Here is a 12,863-nt window from a genome sequence, read left to right on the forward strand (position 1 = left end):
TTCCTGCCCCAACCCCTTTCCTCCTGGCAGGTTCAGAGAGTTTAGGTTAGTTCACCAGGAGAAGGGAGGAAATTTAAGATCCTTTCCCAAACTGTAGGAATGTGAGATAGTGTTTTGGTTTGGGCTTCCCTGCTCCCTGCCCAAAGGGATAATTCAGGAAATGATCTCCTCTAGGCCTGTGCTGGCACAGGTATTTATGCCTCACTGATGAGGAGATGCTTCAGACACAGCTAGAGTGTGTTTCTCAGTCCGGGTGGAGCTAAGGAGCTCGGATAGCCAGCACTCTACAGGCATGAGAGAAGAAGCAAGCAAAGGTGTAGTGTCCAGAGAGCAGTCTCAGAATCCTCACCAGAGCTCAAAGCAGAAGCAGCAGGAGTCTGCTGACACAACCCTTTGAAACGAGGCACAAATCAGGTGCCAAATCCCAAATCCTTTTTTTCCAGGCAAGAGTTCCTATGACTTAAAACATCACAAGGCAGATCATATGTTTTTTCTAGAAAACTGCTTCATTACTTAACACATAAAACTTACTATGGCTACTTTTCCCTCTAAATCTGAGTCCTGTAGGCTATAAAAAAAGTGTGAAAAATGGCAATTCCAGACCCATTACATTAAACTATAGCACACTCTGGCCTCGACCACTAGATGAGGAAAGGGGAATAAAAATACAGCTCTGGGTGACCAGCGCCAGGCTTAATGCTGCCAGGCTTTTATCTTTGGCCTTGTGCATCATGATGAGTATCTCTGCATGCTCCTGGAAACTTCTTCCCAACCCAAAAGCCACACGCAATAAAAATGATCCCATTTCATGCTGATGCCAACTCTGTGACTTTTCCTTACAACTCCCATGTTTTCTGTCTTCCTCTCCTGCTGTCCCAGTGTTCTTGGTGTGTATCTGCCTCGCTAATGCCTGTCCCATGGTTTGAAAGGGGGATGTGGTGCAGAGCTGGAAGTGGCAATAGATGCTCACTGACTTTGTAGCTCCTTTTATAGAGCTGCCAAACTGGAGCAGCCTCTCGCCCATTCCCCTGAACCTCTCTCTGACCGTCGTTGCTTGCATGCTGCTGTGCTGGTTTGGTTGGTTGGTATTTTTCTTTTCTTTTCTTTTTCTTTTTTTTTTTCCCCAACTAACTGATTTTTCTGTCTCTGCAATGTTTCTTGTGGTTTAACTAGGACAAAAGTATAGCATAGTGTCCTTGTTTAGTAATGAGCCCGTGCTGTCTGCAGGCTTTGACATAGACACCCCTGACAGCTTTGGAAGAACGTGCCTCCATGCTGCTGCTGCTGGAGGGTGAGTAGCTGTGCCCGTAGCTGCTGTAAGTTACTTTGTGCCTTCGGTGCAGATTTGGTGCCAGCCCACTTCACTGTGCCATCCGCAGAGGGATTTACTGAGTGCGAGGGAAGCAAAGTGGTCTGATGTCACCTGGGTCACTTGAGGCTGTCTTTTGCCACTGCCTTCATTCAGGGTTGCCTGCAAAGTGGAGGAGATAGTTTTATTTCCTCTGCTGCAGAGGCTGTAGTTTGAAGCAGTTTAAGCATGGGTGTCAGGCACCGGGTAAACACTGCTTCAGCTTTGGGAGGAGCTATCGTATCCTTACCCAGGTCTGTCTGTGGACCACAGTGGTCCTTGAGGGTTCAAAGTCAGCAGGAACTCATCATTTCCTAGGGCAAAGCAAGTGAGGAGAAGGAGCTGTAGCTCCTAGAACTCTGATGACAGGAGAGCTATTCTTGGCCTCCACCTCTGCACTGTGTCCTTGTGCAGAAAATCCAACTATGCTGCAGTGCCCATCAGATTGCGGTCTTGGAGTCCAAATGAAACTCATCTACCTCTTTCCCACTTTTTAGGTGCCAAGTTTCAAAGTTTCAAAAAAAAAACCCAACAAACCAAAGCAAAACTAAAAAGCCAACCCCTAACCAACCAACCTCTCATCAAGAAAGTGTAAAGGTTGTCATTCTCTTAGGGTGCTTCATTTCTGATAAGTGCTGGAAGACCGCAAATGGAACAAATGGAAAGTGAAATGTGTCAACTAAAGCTGTAAATGTAGCATCCAACTAGTTTAAATATTTCCAGTTAACTGTCAATGGAGTGCTGTGAAGTTAAACTATCAAAAGGAGAAAACACTTGGCTAATGCTGGGTGTTGACTCTTCTGTTCAGTACTTTATGGCTCAGAAAACAGCTGAAATGGATCTTTGGCTCAGAACACAGCTTAGATTCTTTGTAGTTATAGCAAGGAGAAATGGTCACCCACAGCAAAATACTTGGCAGCCTTTCTGGAAGTTTGTGGTTTTTTTTTCCCCAGTGAACCAAGTGTATATGTCACTATCATTGTTGTTAGAAAAAACATCTACTAAAATTGATCCAAATACTGTTTTCATTGTTCTTATGGTGTTACTCTTCTTGAGACTTGTCTGACATTAATAGAGGAGGTATGAGTGTTGCTTGGAGGGAGGTTATTACAGTATAGTTCAGATGCTGCTCTCCAGAAGAACAGCAGAAATGATCTGAAAGCCCTACAGAGGAGAAGCAAAAGTGGCTCATGAAAATAAGCCATGTTTTTTCAGTGCTTTACTACAATTGTCATCACTAACAAGCAGTTTTATTTCTAGGAGGGTGTGGCAAATGTTCTGCAGCTGTTTTGTGCAATGACAATTTAGAACAGGGATGATCATGAAGCAGTATATTGCATCCAGTCTTGATTTTTTTTCCTGGGGCTATACAAAGGATATTCTTTTTTTCTTTCTTTTTTTTTTTTTTTTTTTTTTTGTCTTGACACGTATCTGTTACTCTCATTACATAAATGGGAGGTGCAGGAAAGAACATCCTTCAAAGGCCTGCTCATCTGGTGATGCACACAGGTGACAGATTTATTGCCCCCCTGAATGACAAGGAGCCTTGGAAAGTCACTTTTTGGCTTAGAGTCATCCATTTATGGGCTGGAATTAAAACAGATGTAAGAATTTAGCTGGTTTATTATCTATTGAGAATCATCTGGCTTTAAAGAAGAAGCAGCAGCTATGGTAGGATGATACTTTTCAACAACTACAAAGCAACAGAGCCCAACTCATAAATGCAGTATTGAAATGACAGTCACTTTAAACAGCTGTGCTTTTATTCAGCAAAGCACTAAGAAATGTGCTGAAATCTATCAATAGTCAACAAATCAAATGAGAATAAACCTAAACAAACCATCCAAGAATAAACCTCGAACAAACATTGTGATTGCATCTCACTAAGCAAACAGGATCTGAGCAGCGTGGCTTACTGTTGAATGTGTTGCTGGATGGCAGTGGCTTTCATTAAATGTCACCTCTTCATCATTAGCCAGCAACAACTTCATTCTAAAGTTCTCATCAAATCCCAGTTCATTGTGGGGAGCATTGGAGTACAGCTGAATTCAGTAGGCACTGGATTCCAGATCACATTGACTGTGCTCTCTTTGTGACATTACTTAATTTTTTTATTCCTTCTGCAGAAGAGAATTTGAGGGTTTGTAGTGTAAAAGGAAATAGTTGTTTGTAGCTCCATTTTCTTTTTGTTTGAATGTCATTTTGGTTGACTGCTGCCTGATTTTGCATGGCAAATAATGCAAAAAATAGTCAGAATAACTGTTCTGTATTTTTTGAGGGGAGGGCAGAGGCAACAGATATGTAAACTTCAGGTTTGTTCAAGTTTTCTTTACTTCTCTTTGCAGTAATGTTGAATGTATAAAACTCTTGCAAAGCAGCGGAGCAGATTTTAATAAGAAGGACAAATGTGGGAGGTAGGTAAATGATGAAGATCATTTGAAAAAGTATCTAGCAAGGGAGGAGGAAAGGCTACCTCAGTCTGGAAATCAGAAGTACTCTGAAAATCAGGAGCCAAATAAAGCAGGGATGTGGCTTTCCCTGCAGAATTCTTGCTGCTGCAGCTCTGTGGCAGACAGAGGTGCAGACTTCATTAACTACATTAAAACTACTTCCCACTCTCTGGAGCTTTCTGGGTTTAAAATAACCAGGGCTGTTGGTGCCCCTTTTTTTTTTTTTTCCAGATTTGTTTGTTCGTTTGGAATTTGTTTGTTTTCTTTTCCCTTATTGCCTTAATTCTTGCACTTGTGTGCCCAAGACAGCACCTGAGTTATGATTGAGAAAACCCAACCAAGAGCTATAAGGAAGATTAATGGACTTGAACATCTCTTCTGTGAAGAAAGACTGAGAGATCTGGGGCTGTTTAGTCACAGTATCACAGTATCATCAGGGTTGGAAGAGACCTCATAGATCATCAAGTCCAACCCTTTACCACAGAGCTCAAGGCTAGACCACGGCACCAAGTGCCACGTCCAATCCTGCCTTGAACAGCCCCAGGGAGGGCGACTCCACCACCTCCCCGGGCAGCCCATTCCAGTGTCCAATGACTCTCTCAGTGAAGAACTTTCTCCTCACCTCAAGCCTAAATTTCCCCTGGCGCAGCCTGAGGCTGTGTCCTCTCGTTCTGGCGCTGGCCACCTGAGAGAAGAGAGCAGCCTCCTCCTGGCTACAACCACCCCTCAGGTAGTTGTAGACAGCAATAAGGTCACCCCTGAGCCTCCTCTTCTCCAGGCTAACCAATCCCAGCTCCCTCAGCCTCTCCTCGTAGGGCTGTGCTCGAGGCCTCTCACCAGCCTCGTCGCCCTTCTCTGGACACGCTCAAGCATCTCAGTGTCCCTCCTAAACTGGGGGGCCCAGAACTGAACACAGTACTCAAGGTGAGGTCTAACCAGTGCAGAGTACAGGGGCAGAATGACCTCCCTGCTCCTGCTGACCACACCATTCCTGATGCAGGCCAGGATGCCACTGGCTCTCTTGGCCACCTGGGCACACTGCTGGCTCATGTTCAGGCGGGTATCGATCAGCACCCCCAGATCCCTCTCTGTCTGGCTGCTCTCCAGCCACTCCGACCCCAGCCTGTATCTCTGCATGGGGTTGTTGTGGCCAAAGTGCAGCACCCTGCACTTGGAGCTATTGAACACCATCCCCTTGGACTCTGCCCATCTGTCCAGGCGGTCAAAGTCCCACTGCAGAGCCCTTCTGCCCTCCAACCCAGTCACATCTGCCCCCAGCTTAGTGTCATCTGCAAACTTGCTGATGACTGACTCCATGCCCTCATCCAGATCATCTATGAAGATGTTAAAGAAGTCTTGAGAGGAGAAGGCTGAGGGGGGATCTTATCTGTGTCTATAAATATTGCTCAAGGAGGTGGTTGATGCCCCATCCCTGGAGGTGTTTAAGGCCAGGCTGGATGAGGCTCTCGCCAGCCTGATTTAGGGTAGGGTGTCCCTGGGCGTGGCAGGGGGGTTGGAACTAGATGATCCTTGTGGTCCCTTCCAACCTTGACTGATTCTATGATTCTGTGTCTATGATTCTATATGAGTGGTGGGTGTCAGGATGAAAGTGCCAGGCTCTTTGAGGTGGTGTCTAGTGATAGGACAAGGAATGACAGGTATGAGCTGGAACACAGGAGGTTCCACCTCAACATAGGAGAAATTTCTTTACAGGGAGAGTGAGATAACCCTGTAGCAGGCTGCCCAAAGAGGTTGTGGAGTCTCCTCGAGGAGTTTCAAAACCCATCTGGATACTTTTCTCTGTGGCCTCCCCAAGGTTATCCTGCTTTGGCAGGGAGATTGGGGTCAATGATCTCTAGAGGTCCCTTCTGACCCTTAATATTCTAATGGTTATATGATTTTGTGTGAGGTCTGCTGCTGCTTGACCTGCTTCCTAGAGGTCTCTCTCCAATATGAAGTGTTGTTATGCCAGCTAAGAGAGATGTTGGGAGGAAGGCTGTGCTTTGCTCTGCCTCTCAGCTGGAGTGTGCTGGTGTAGAGCACCAGAGGCAGCTCTCACTGGGAATAGACCCAGAATGATGATCTGCCTCTTACTAGCTCTTCATAGGAGCACCAAAACTTCCTGGTAACACCTGTTGGTTAAATTCTCATCGCTTTGCATTGCCTCACAGGATAATAAGGCTGCTGGAAGTTTGTAGGAATGCAGCAGTTAAATCATCCTTGTCCTTTGCGGTGCATATTGGAAAATGAGGTAACAAATTGTCATTTATGTTCCAGGATACCTTTGCACTATGCAGCTGCAAACTGTCACTTCCACTGTATTGAGACCTTGGTGACAACAGGAGCCAATATTAATGAAGCAGATGACTGGGGGCGCACCCCTTTGCACTATGCTGCTGCTTCTGACATGGACCGAAAGTAAGAATGCCTCTTTGTGTTCCTGCTGTAAAGTGTTCTGCTAAATTATTGCCATCCTGTTCTCTTCATGATGCTGTGTCACTTGAGCCAAAAAAAAAGTGATCCTTCTAGCAAAGGAATTTCTCTCAGATGTCTGTGGAACTCCATGCTGAGATGCTCTAACTAGAAGCCAAATCCCCAGCTGATGCAGCATTTCAGCTCTTCAGTTTACCCTTGATGTCACAGTTTCACAGTCACTCTGTCCTACTGAACTATTTTCATAGATTTTGTCTTCTCTTTTTCACACAACAGTAATTTTTTGTATCTGCTTTGCAAGTCTGTCAGAAGGGCTGGAGCAAGAGACAGTTCCTAGGTGGACTTAAGTAACACAGACATCTGGCTGAGAAGATGGGCTAGATCTGCTCTTCAGTCTCTCCTCACTGTCACAGATGATAAAAATGCTCATCCTTGTCAAAACAGGTTGCTTTTTAGAGACTTTAAAGAGAGACAAGCCTGTGGAATATCCTTTGGCAGGACATGGTCCTGTTCTTGTGAGGGAGGGAGAAGATGGACGTGAAACTTAGAAATTCTGTGGTTAGCAACTGCAAGTTTTATTCTCAGATAGGTGCATGTTTTGGCAACCTCTTCCTTTTAACATGTAAAAACCAGGCTCAATTATCCTGTTAGTGCCCTCTTAAAACTGTTAGCTGCCTGTGTTTATTTCAGGTCATCCCACGTTTCTCTGTTTCATTCCTCTAAGGAACTATTGGTTTCTTGTATAGTGAGGTCTGGTAAAAATACATATAGCTCATTCTCAGTAGAATGCCACCTCAAAGCCACTGCAGAAAAGCTTAATCTTAAACATATGGTGGAGGTTTGGATGCCATACCAGACCATGGTAACTTCTGTGGTAATACTGGTATAAAAATGTCTTTCCTGTCACCTCAAACTTGAACAGTATTGGGCAAGAAGTAGTGGGACCTTGAAAGGTCTGGGCTTAGCTTGTAGGAAGGCTTTCACCACTGGGTGTTCCTAATTCTGCCTTGCCAGGGTGAGGTGTTACTCAAAGTGTTGAGAATGATGATTTGTGAGTGGTTTTCAGCTTTTGGCTATTTGTCAGTGAAGTTCCTGCATTATTAAATAAGCTCTTGGCTAACTTCAGGATCTATTTACTTCCATCACTAATTACAAAATGGAAAAGAAGCTTAATTTAGTCACGTTCTGAAGAGATATGTGGCCTTTATTTGCCCTGATGCTTCAAACCTAAATTGATTCTGATGTGGTGATGATGTCCTATAATTTAATTTTTCAGTCAGATATGTTCTGGAAGAAGCCTTGTTGTATGCATGAAATGCTATTTGCAGTCTGTGATTTTATAGATCAGGGTGGTTTTGTTTTTATTTTCCTGCTGAATGGCAAAAACTCCCCAGGTCAGGCAAACTCAGTCTAGAGGATTTTCATAATTATTGAGCCTTGACTGTGGGCAGTTAATGAGCAGGCAGAAGTCACTCTGGGATTTCAATGATTTGTAGTTAACTGGAAGCAGGTGCAGGTAAAACATCACCATAGTACGAGTGCTGTCTGTGACCTTACAATATTAGTATTCAGGGGAGTTGTTTCAGTAACAGGTTTTCTCTGAGACAGTGGACATCAGGCAGACCTTGGGATTGTAGAACAACCCATTATTGCTAGCACCCACAGAAAGAGTGTCAGATCTTCATATTACAGATGGGAAATTTCGTATTAAAGAAAGAACATCCTGTTCTGCACTGTGCAGAATCCAGTCTGGAATTTGCATGTTATATTGGGATTGACATCAGCAAACTGCCCTCCTACAAGACTTAGAAATTACTAATCCACGATCGCTGCAGTTCATAAATGTATTCTGTGTTAGCCTTGGTGGCCAAGAAAGATCATTACCACAAGCTTGTGGTTCTAAGATCACAGGTCGTACATAGTCTTTTGTCTGCCATCCATCCAGCTGGGAAGCAGGGGGACCAGGAGTGATCTGGGTGTGCAGGAATTGGAAGAGATAGATGAGTTTCCTGTGATTAAAGCATCTCTAATTCTTAAATACTTAGGGAAGAATCAGCAGGTTACTATAGAAGGGACAAGGGGCAGTGGATATAAGCTACAGCACAGTTCCACCTCAACATAAGGAAGAATTTCTTTACTGTAATGGTCACAGAGCACTGGAACAGGCTCCCCAGGGCAGTTGTAGAGACTCCTTCTCTGGATTTTCGAGACCTGTCTGGATGTGTTCCTCTGCAACCTGCACTAGATTATGGTCTTCCTCTGGTAGGGATCTTGGACTTGATCTCTGGAGATCCCTTCCAACCCCTAACATGATATGATCCTGTGAAAGGAGCAAACTGTAGTAATTCCTGGGTTTCTTTCTGCAAAGAAAACAAAACACACAACGTTGCTGTGGGAGAAACAGAAAAACTCTAGTAAGTGATGATGAAACTGTTTTCTAGAGGATTGGTTTTATTGGGTGTTGACTTGCAGGACAGTTAGCTACCACATTATAGTTACCTACACTTCTTGCAAAACTGAACTAGTGCAGACTCAGGCTGTGCTCTCACAACTTGGGTAACCCTTACAGTTGGCTGGAGGAGGTCAGCTCCTCAAAGAGATTAGGGACAGGTGGCAGACTGCATTGAAGTCACTGGAGTGATGTTTTGAAAATAAGTTGCATTTTTCTGTCCTCTGTGCTAAGAAGAAAGAATATTTTAGGTAACTCCCATGAAAACGCTGAAGAACTTGAAAGAGCCAGTGAGATGAAGGAAAAAGAAGCTGCATTGTAAGTTTGGTGTCAATAAAGCAGACTTCAACCTTGATGACTGCCAGTTGATACTCTGCTTTTGCTCTGCTAAACACAGTGCTTGGCTTCAGTAAGGACTAACTTGAAATAAATTGCTCTGTGCTGTTCTCTGTGCACACGTTCTCTAATGTTGCTGGGTTTGTGCTGTGCTTGCTGTTGCTTGCTGCTTGAAAATATAAGAAGTCCTTAGCATCACGGAGTGGCTTATTTTAAGGCTCTGCTCTGAGCATGTGTGTTGTAGACAGAAGTAGCTTCCTCTATTTACTCAGCTTGATGTCTTCATCTAGCAGCTTAATGATCTTTCTGGTTTTTGAACACCCCCCTCCGTTTTTTTTCACACGACAGCCTTACATTCACTAGAAATTACAAGCCATGGAAGAAAGTACTGCTAACAAAATGATGATTTCTTGATGCTGTAAGAAAAAACAGTCAGCACTGTACAGAGCATAAAGGGTGCTTTGAAAACTAAATGATTAAAAAAAGCCCAAACAAATAAAAACCAAAGCCAACAAAGATGAAAAAGTGTATATGTATGTTTAAAGTCTTTATGTTTTACCTTGCCACAGTGTATGTTTGGAGGCCAGAGGTTGGATCTAAAGAGTTTTTATGTGCAGTAGTAGTAATTCTAGACCATTTACATCACGGAACAGAGTTGTGTAGGATTTTTTCTGTCTTTGTAACAGAAAATGTAGGGTGGTGAAGATGATTCTTTCTAAAGAAGATCCTCAAGATGAATAGAGATTTTTCTCTTTTTAAAAGTAGTGAATGTAGGAAGCTGTTGGTGAAAAGAGGGGAAGTCCTAAGCGGCTTGAAGTGCTGCTAGAAATGAACAGCCAGTTGTCAGCACTGCTCCCAGCTGCAGTGAGAGATAATTGTTAAATATAACAACAGATTGTTATAAATAACAGATAACTCTGTTAAATATGACATCATTGTGAGCTCTCATTTAAACTACTGAATTGTCCACAGGTGTCTAGAGTTCCTTCTACAAAATGATGCCAATCCATCCATCCAGGATAATGAGGGGTACAACACTGTGCATTATGCTGCTGCATATGGGCACCGGCAGTGTTTGGAACTGGTGAGTGCTCAGACACCTTGGAGGGCTCTTAACTGCTGTTATATGATATGTATATGGTGGTATTAGGAACTTCCCTGTTGGAGTTCTCTGGATATTCCCAAATCTGTGAAAACCTGCAGTTTGGTGCAGTTAAATATATAGAATCATAGAAAAGTTTTGTTTGGAAGAGATCTTTAAGATCATAAAGTCCAACTGTTAACCCAGCACTGCCAGGTCACCACTAAACCATGTGCCTCAGCACCAGATTGTCGCAGCTTTTAAATCCCTCTAGGGATGGGGACTTCCCTGCCCTGGAAAGCCTGGGCCAGGCCTTGATAACTATTTTGGGGAAGAAGTTGTTCCTCATGTCCAACCTAAAACTCCCCTGGTGCAGCCCTAGGCCATTTGCATTTGTCCTGTCACTGGTTTCTTGGGAGAAGAGACTAACCTCCACCTGGCTCTAACCTCCTTTCAAGGAGTTGGAGAGAGCCAGAATGTGTCCCCAAAGCCTCTTCCTGACTAAACAACGCCAGTTCCCTCAGCTGCTCCTCACCATAACTGTTTTGCAGACCCTTCACCAGCTTCCTTGCCCATCTCTGGACCTGCTCCAGCAGCTCAGTGTCCTTCTTGGAGTGATGGCCCCAACCAAACTGAACCCAGTATTTGAGGCATGATATGCAGCCAGTTTGAATCTTAAAAACATGTTAATCTTGGTAATGCAGTCCTTGCTCAACAAGCTGATGCTTAAATGCTGTCTGCATATGTGACAGTAATATGGGGTGGCTCCCAGCATGTGATGGTGTATGTGCCTTCTGCAGCTGGCACATTATCTGACTTGCAAACTGTGAGTAAATAGGCACCAAAAGTAAACAGCTTTTGTCAGCTGCCTACCTGCAGTGCCTGTGTTTCTCAGTAAAACAACAGCAGCGCTCGGAGAGCTCCCCTAGTCAAGATTAACCCAGTCTGGCCTGCAGTGGAACTGGCTTTGGTTGTTGACATTGGGTTTTGATATCCTGCGCCTGAATAATTACAAATTGTTTCTCCTAAGAAGCCAAAACTTGGATTCCAGAGATAGATTTATAGAAGTTTGTGAGTTGTAGAGACAAATAGGAAAACTGGTAATGTTAACTGATCTACTCACAAACAGCTTTCTATTGAACATTATTGTGGCACATACAAGCAAGCTCTTCTTGCTTTTGAAAATGCTGTAATTAGGAAATTGTACAGATACTCTGGCTGTAGTAAGAACATTGTGTGCAGTTTGGTGGTTTATGTTGCTTGGTTCTTTCTTTCTTTCTTTGTTGAAGAGTCAAAGTGCTTTATTACTGATAAGAGCTCTGTGCAGCACATGCTGCTTTCACATCCTGTTTACCTGTGCTGTCAGTTATGGCCACCAAAGGAGAATTAACTGCTGCTGGCCCACGTCAGGGTCACCACAGATAGGAAACCATGACCTGGCATTGCACCAGGCCTGGGGCACAATTTCAGGTGGGATGTTAAGACTTTAAGGCTTCCACCTACAAGCATGTATATTTAGGGCTCTTAAAATACTACTCTCTTCAGTGCTCGTGGCAGTGAGTTTGGCCTCTCCTTGTTTAGCACCTTTTCCTAGAGCTGGTCTCTTGTGATTCTGCATGAAAGGATGAAGGAGTCTTCTGCTGAGCCTGCTGTCCGTATGGAACAAAAGCAAATGTTGTTGGACTTTGCAGGGTGTGTATACAGAGTGGTGTCCTCTGTGCTGTGCACAAGCCTAGGCTTGTGTGGCCGCAGCAGAGTGTATTGCAACCTTACCCCTGCCTTATCACTGGGTTCTGGCATGGCTTGTGCCAGCAGAGGTTTCTACAATGCTGCCTTCACTGCGGAATTCTTCTTTTTCAGCCTTCACATCACAGTCCCTGCATGCCAGGAGCAGCAAGGTCCCTTCTCTTTTCTTCTGCTTGTTGCTGTGTGTGTTTCTGGCAACATACCAGTGGCAGACAGTGATTGGCTATTGAGCCATGGTGTTGCTTAGACAAAAGGAAAGCAGTGCACATCAGAGATGTGTTTTTTTAGTTTTAGAAGGTGAAAGGCAAACTGGGCTAGAGGCAATTGTGAAGCAAGTGTTCTATATTCAGACACAGAAAGTCAATGTTTTTCCATATCAGTCTTCTCATGTTTGTGACTACAGCTGCAGTAGAGAAAACCAAAGTCAAGCATCGTTTGCAGAGTTACGGTTGTACAGCTGCTCTGTGTACAATGGTGAAAGACAACTGCTAAAAAATTTAGCCTCCTGCATGTGAAGGACCCCAGGTGTGTGCTCAGGTGTCTGTCTCAAAGATCTGTGGCACCAGGACTTGGTTAGTGTTCAGGGATGACAAGCAGCTTGCCTTGTCTAGAATACAAAAGCTCAGTGTAGCAGAAAGCATGTGTGCTCCATCAACAGTGGGACCAGTACTTGGCACCTTGCACCTACTGTCAGAAGGTGGTTCTATTTTGTTCACCTGAGCACTTGTCCCTTAGCTGTAATGAGTTACTTGAGTGCAGTAACTTTATAGTTCATTGTGGTGATTAATAGATACTGGCACTGTCTTTATGGGCATTTGTTTGAAGGCCTTGGTTTCAGGTTGGCAAAAGGCTTAGAACAAAACCTTGAGTAGCTGAAGCAATTTCCCCATTTCATGTCCATTGGAATAATCCTCATGCCTAGCTTTACTCACTTCAACATGAGGCTCCCAGGTGTTAAGACATCAGCATCCTCTAATGCAGTCAAACTGATTCTGAGGGAATTGTGGTAGAAGACTGGAC

General features: G+C 44.0%; 1 protein-coding gene across 12 annotated transcripts in view; it reads left to right on the top strand.

Annotated features, from left to right (window-relative positions):
* ANKRD44 (ankyrin repeat domain 44) overlaps positions 1–12,863 on the top strand; it is a 153,123-nt gene that overhangs the window by 105,767 nt on the left and 34,493 nt on the right. For 7 of the 12 annotated variants that reach the window (XR_010305603.1, XM_064158627.1, XM_064158686.1 and 4 more), the window contains exons 12-16: positions 1,174–1,291; positions 3,694–3,762; positions 6,076–6,216; positions 8,915–8,998; positions 9,989–10,100. Coding sequence is in view for 11 of the 12 variants with exons in the window: in XM_064158627.1 (XP_064014697.1) it covers positions 1,174–1,291; positions 3,694–3,762; positions 6,076–6,216; positions 8,915–8,998; positions 9,989–10,100 (524 nt within the window). In the remaining variant the exon portion in view is untranslated. The remainder of the gene's footprint in view (positions 1–1,173; positions 1,292–3,693; positions 3,763–6,075; positions 6,217–8,914; positions 8,999–9,988; positions 10,101–12,863) is intronic. The other 5 variants (XM_064158645.1, XM_064158665.1, XM_064158679.1 and 2 more) reach the window with 3 other exon arrangements.

This window comes from Pogoniulus pusillus, chromosome 2 (genome assembly GCF_015220805.1).
Source record: "Pogoniulus pusillus isolate bPogPus1 chromosome 2, bPogPus1.pri, whole genome shotgun sequence".
NCBI lineage: Eukaryota > Metazoa > Chordata > Aves > Piciformes > Lybiidae > Pogoniulus > Pogoniulus pusillus.